The 5,681-nt window shown below is 37.4% G+C and overlaps 1 protein-coding gene across 1 annotated transcript; it reads right to left on the bottom strand.

Annotated features, from left to right (window-relative positions):
* Nucleotides 1-815: 815 nt before the first annotated feature.
* Nucleotides 816-4,971, bottom strand: LOC132059392 (systemin receptor SR160). Its single transcript, XM_059451999.1, has one exon. The coding sequence runs from the start codon at nucleotides 4,757-4,759 to the stop codon at nucleotides 1,109-1,111; it is 3,651 nt and encodes a 1,216-aa protein (XP_059307982.1). The 5' UTR covers nucleotides 4,760-4,971; the 3' UTR covers nucleotides 816-1,108.
* Nucleotides 4,972-5,681: the final 710 nt, after the last annotated feature.

The following is a 5,681-nucleotide window of genomic DNA, read 5'->3' as shown; positions in this document are numbered from 1 at the left end:
TTAGTGGAAAATATTTTGCAAAACAAACTATCTCACTAATCTATCTCACTAATCTATGTTCTCCAAAATTTAGAAAGTATTTCAAATGAATTATCGGAAAAAAAAAATATAGGCGATGAAAGTCATTTTTTAAGGAAAATATTTGTTGGTGTTTGATTATTGAAAATGTTTTTCTTCATACCAGACAACTTAAGAGAAAAGAAAGATGATATAAATGTGTTGCTCGGATCTTCAAAAATGTTAATGGGTTCGTACCATATTTTATTAATATTTTTGGAGGATCCAATACATTGCTACAATATTTTTGAATAGTCCGAGCAACATACAATATCAGTATATTAACTTGTTATAACAACTTTTTAGATTACTTTTTAGATTAACTAATTTGACTTTTATAAATGATTACCTATCATTATCATTTAAGCCATCAATTAAATATCATATAGCCAAATTTTCTTTGAAGAAATTCTTGAAGTTAGAAAGTGGGCAAAGAAGAAGAGCCTAATTAAAAGGCCCTACAACCTGCAGTTTGAATGAAGGATATGATGTCTTAACTGCACACATGCAGAACAAGCGACATGCATTGACATGTTCCAATTTTTTAAAGTAATAAATTTGAAGATAAAGGAAAAGAAAAAAAGGAAGTATGAGAAAGGAAACACATGAAAAACCCTTGAAGAAAGGGCCAAAAATACTCTCTACTTAGTCACCATCACTGAGGTCACAAATCTAACAGCTGCTTTTAAAGATTAGATCTGAATCTAATGCTATGTACCAAAAGAATACCAAATTCAAGCTGATGAAAGCTAAAAGCATATAGCAAAACAAACTCATAGACTATTTATATACAACACTGTTACAAGTTAAAAACAACTTCTTTTTATGTATAATAACACAAGATTTTATGGAGGGAACTAGTGGTACATACAATAATTGGCTAAAAATTACACTGGCAATCTTTTTTTTTTTTTTTTTTTTTTTTCCTTTAACTGGTATGGTGAAGAGGGGGAAAAATTCGGGAGCTGAAACAAACTCTCAGCACCTCAATCTTCTTGTCGTTGCATTCTTTGCCAAAGAATTCTTCTGGTGGGGAAAATTTTGCATTAATTCAAAGGTGTTTGCTCAGCTCATTTCCTTCTTTTATACTTTCATTTATGCCCATTTCTATCCCTCCTTCAACTGCACTAAAATTGACATCATCAGCTGCGATCGTGGACGTTGAATCCATGCCTGACCCCGCTTGAATCTCCTTGAACATTGCCATAACTTGAATCATCGTGGGACGCTTCCAATGTCGATCATCTAAACATTGACTAGCAACCTTTAAGTATTGCAGAAGTTCAAGATCAATGCTTGGATCTTCTTTCAATAGTTCTTTATCAAACACATCAGTTATCTTCCCTTTAGCATGCAGCTTTACCCATCCGACAAGATTATTGTCACCAAAATCAGCTGAATCTGTTGGCTGTTTGCCGGTTAAAAGCTCAAGTAAAACAACACCGTAACTATAAACGTCTCCCTTCGTCGAACATCTAAAGCTCTGGTAATATTCAGGAGGGACGTATCCAGGAGTACCTGCAAGAGTGCTGACACTCAAATGAGTATCCGCAGCACTCATTAACCTTGCCATTCCAAAATCAGATACTCTGGCTTCCAAATTTTCATCAAGCAAGACATTACTTGATTTCATGTCCCTATGAATAATGTGTGGAATGCAGTTATGGTGTAGGAAAGCCAATCCTCTTGCTGCTCCAATTGCAATTTTCCTTCTTGCAGGCCAATTGAGCGTGATCCCGATATTCCTCCGATCGTGCAGGACATCTTCAAGACTTCCATACTTCATGTATTCATAAACCAGTAGCCTTTCTTCCCTTACTTTGCAGTATCCCAAAAGAGGGACAAGATTCCGGTGCTTGATCTTCCCTATAGTTTCCATTTCAGCAGTGAATTCTCGATCACCCTGTCCGCTGACGTGTATCAACTTCTTAATGGCTACAAGACTGCCATCCTTCAACTGAGCTTTGTACACATCACCAAAACCACCGGACCCTACAAGACTGTCATTGTGAAAACCATTGGTGGCTTCGAGAAGATCAGCAAATGTGAGCTTCCTTAGAGGCTTCTCAAATGCTGCGAGGTTGATGCTCAATGCCTCACGAGCACTCGTAAACTTCCATGCACTGTTTGCAGTTGCGGAATGTGAATTATGACCGTCCATATACGCTTCGAGAGCATCCTCCTTCTTCTTCCTCCTCTTCTTTGTCTCTATGGCAACAATAATCAAACCAAATATGCAGAAAAGGGAGAATAACAAACCCATTGCCACGCTCCCCGCCAAGGACGCTTGTTTCCGGTGAGATTTCTGATGCTGATTTGCATCTGCTTTAGGCCCCGGGTTACAAGGTTGGAGAGGATACCCACAGAGGGAAGTATTCGCAAACCTATAATCCGGAAATGTATCAAATGGTGCAGATTCAGGAATCATTCCAGTGAGATTATTATTTGACAGGTCAATCTCTCCAAGCAATGTGAGGCTCGTGAGCGAATTCGGAATCGTGCCATTGAGCCTATTATAGGAAATATCAAGAATAGCTACATTCTTCAACCCTCCAAGTTCTTGAGGAATACCGCCAGAGAGATCATTATGCCCCAAATTCAATATCGAAAGATAATACATGGACCCCAATTCCTTTGGGATACTACCTTCCAACTTGTTATAAGACAGGTCAAGAAAAATCATCGAGCCATTGTGGTTAAATGTTGGCTGAGTGATACCTCTATAAACTCTTGTGAAATTGCAAGGATGCCTTGTTGAGATTCTATCCAGCTGTTCCTGTCTAATCCCTCCAAACTCCAGCAAATTCCCTGCTCCATGACACTCCTTACTCCCATCATTCTTGATATACACGTAACGCTTTCCGGTAAGCAATGCCACTGCGATATTTCCAGATTGCTTGAACAAAGGCCCCGGAATGGAGCCATTCAGGAAATTAGTATTGAGATCCAACCATATCAAACTCTGGCAATTACCCAACTCAGCAGGGATATTCCCTGAGATTGAGTTGTTACCAAGCTTTAGAATGGCTAGATTGGACAAACCACCCAAAGAAGCCGGTATTTCGCCAGTCAACTGGTTATTCGACAATGAAATCCAGTTCAACTTTGTACAGTTGCTAAGACTTGCAGGGATTGATCCACTTAAGTCATTAAAATCAAGAATCAAATTCTCCAAAGCCTGCAAGTACATAAGCTCTTGTGGGATTTCTCCTGAAAGCTGATTCAACCAAAGGATGAGATCTTTTAACTTTGACAATGACCCTAAACTAGATGGTATTTTTCCAGTCAAATAATTAAAGCTGAGATCAAGTGACACCAGTTGTGTACAGTTGCTTAGACTGTCAGGTATAGGGCCTTTAAACAAATTATTCTGAAGGTACAACACTTTCAAGCTATTCATAGGATCTTTGCAAATCCCAGTAGGAATAAGCCCTTTGAGATTATTAGAACTCACATCCAGAGTCTCCAATTTCAGCAAGTTGGAAAAAGAATCAGGCAAAACACCAACAAATTTGTTGAATGATAAGACCATAGTCTTCAAATTACCCAACTTCAAGAGGGTATCAACAGGCAACTTACCAGATAAATTGTTGTTTGAAATATCAAGAAGTTCCAAACTAGAACATCCACCAAGGCTCTCAGGAACCATACCTGAGAAATTATTGTAAGACAAATCCAATTCCACCACAGTTTGGCACAAATCATCAAGTTGGTCTGGAAAAACACCCTGAAAATCATTCTCACTTAAGTACAAAAACTGCAGGCTTTCACCTGGAAGCTTAGGGACCAAACCAGCAAACTTGTTATTGGTGAGATTGAGAAACCTGAGCTTCCCACATGAAGAAAGTGAAGCAACAAAATCACCATAAAACTTGTTGGATGACAAATCCAAGTGTTCCAAATTGGAGCAATCTTTGAATGAAGGGAAACCAGTTGAGAAATTATTAGCAGAAAGATCCAAATATGACAAATTCTTGAAATCCAATTCAGGTATACTCCCAGCTAGTTTGTTACCCTTAACAGAAAAATACTCAAGCTCTCCAAACCCCATTGATGAAAGCCAAAGAAACAAACTTTGGCCTGATATATTATTGAAAGAAAGATCAAGAACTTGCAGTTGCAAGCTAAAGGTTTCACCTTTAACTTCTTTTCCAGGAGGGTCCATTAAATTCTTGGAAAGATTAAGACTTTTAAGGTTTGAACAAACCCCAAAGCTAGCAATATCATTAACAGGACCTGAAATTGTGTTTTCAGCTAGATCTATGAAGTTCAAAGAAACCCCACATTGGGATTTAGCAACAGAAGTTAAAGAACCACTAAGACTAGCATTCTTTAACACTAAAGACTCCAAATTAGAAATTCCAAGCAAATAAGAAGAAACCAAATTGAAGTCCACACTTAAGAAAGTGTTGGTAAGATCTATAGAGGAGACTCTAGAATTCTTGCATGAAACACCAGTGAACTTACAAGGGTCAGTTGATGACAACCAGTTTTGAAGTGAAGTTTGTATGGGAAGTGAAGATTTAAAGGAAAGAAGCTGTTGGGAGTCTTTAAAAAGGCCATTAATGGAAGCTGGTGAAGATGGTGGAAGAAAGAAGATGATAAGGAGAAGAACAAAGAGTTGTTGTAGATAAAAACTGAGCAAGAAAAGTTTGTTTAAGCTAAAAGGGTGGTGGTAGAAAACAGTTTTGTGAGCTTTCATCTTTAAAGATTTGAGCTTTTTTTAGCTATAATGGAGGTTTCTTGATTGAGTCTCTAGAGTTTCAGTTCTTGGGGTTCCATTTTTTTGTGAAGAGAAAGATAGGACTAGTGGAGTTTTAACAGATAAATGTGAAGAGAGTCAAAAGGCAGAGTTAGGAAGGTAAGAAGGGTATGTATAGTGAAATTTTGAGAACCCTGCCTTTGGATTTGTGTGTGTTGGGGTGGGGGGGGGGGGGGATGGAAGAGTGGACACAGCTGGTGCACCACATGCCATGTGACCCATATTTTCAGCTCTCTCTCTGTATATGTATTTATTTTATAAAAAAAAATTCTTTTGAAGTTTGGTTTCATCTGTCTATATATTTGTATGGTCTTATTTTTTCTTGTGTAAAATTAACTAAATGGGTAACCAAACTTTCAAAATTAGGAAAACGAAGTCCTTAGTATTTTTTTATTTACGTCATTCTTAGATCTATAGTGCTAATTGCTTCTTTCTTTTACCTTGTTTACCTTATTATTTTGCTTTTGTTACTGCCTTTTATAATTACTGTTTTTTCATCTTTCTTTGAGCCGACGATCTATCAGAAACAGTCTCTTTATATTTAAAGGTAGGATCTTAGTATACTCTACCTTTTCCAGAGTCACCTGATGGGATTATGCTGGGTATGTTGTTGTTGTTGTTGAAGTCCTTTTGAAATTCTTATAATGTGCAAAAAGAAAATCTGCTAATATCATTTGCTGAAAATAATATTATTGGCTAAAGCCTGATCATAATATTGAATACGGAAAAGGGCAAAATTACCCCTGAACTTTGGGAAATAGTTCATTCATACCCTTCGTTATACTTTAGGGCCAATTATATCCTTAACGTTATCTTACGTAGGTCAATTATACCCTTATGTCTAACGGTACTACGTGGCATC

This window comes from Lycium ferocissimum, chromosome 6 (genome assembly GCF_029784015.1).
Source record: "Lycium ferocissimum isolate CSIRO_LF1 chromosome 6, AGI_CSIRO_Lferr_CH_V1, whole genome shotgun sequence".
In the NCBI taxonomy this organism is placed as follows: domain Eukaryota; kingdom Viridiplantae; phylum Streptophyta; class Magnoliopsida; order Solanales; family Solanaceae; genus Lycium; species Lycium ferocissimum.
The sequence above is the reverse complement of the archived record's forward strand: the minus strand, read 5'-3'. Positions and strand labels throughout refer to the sequence as shown.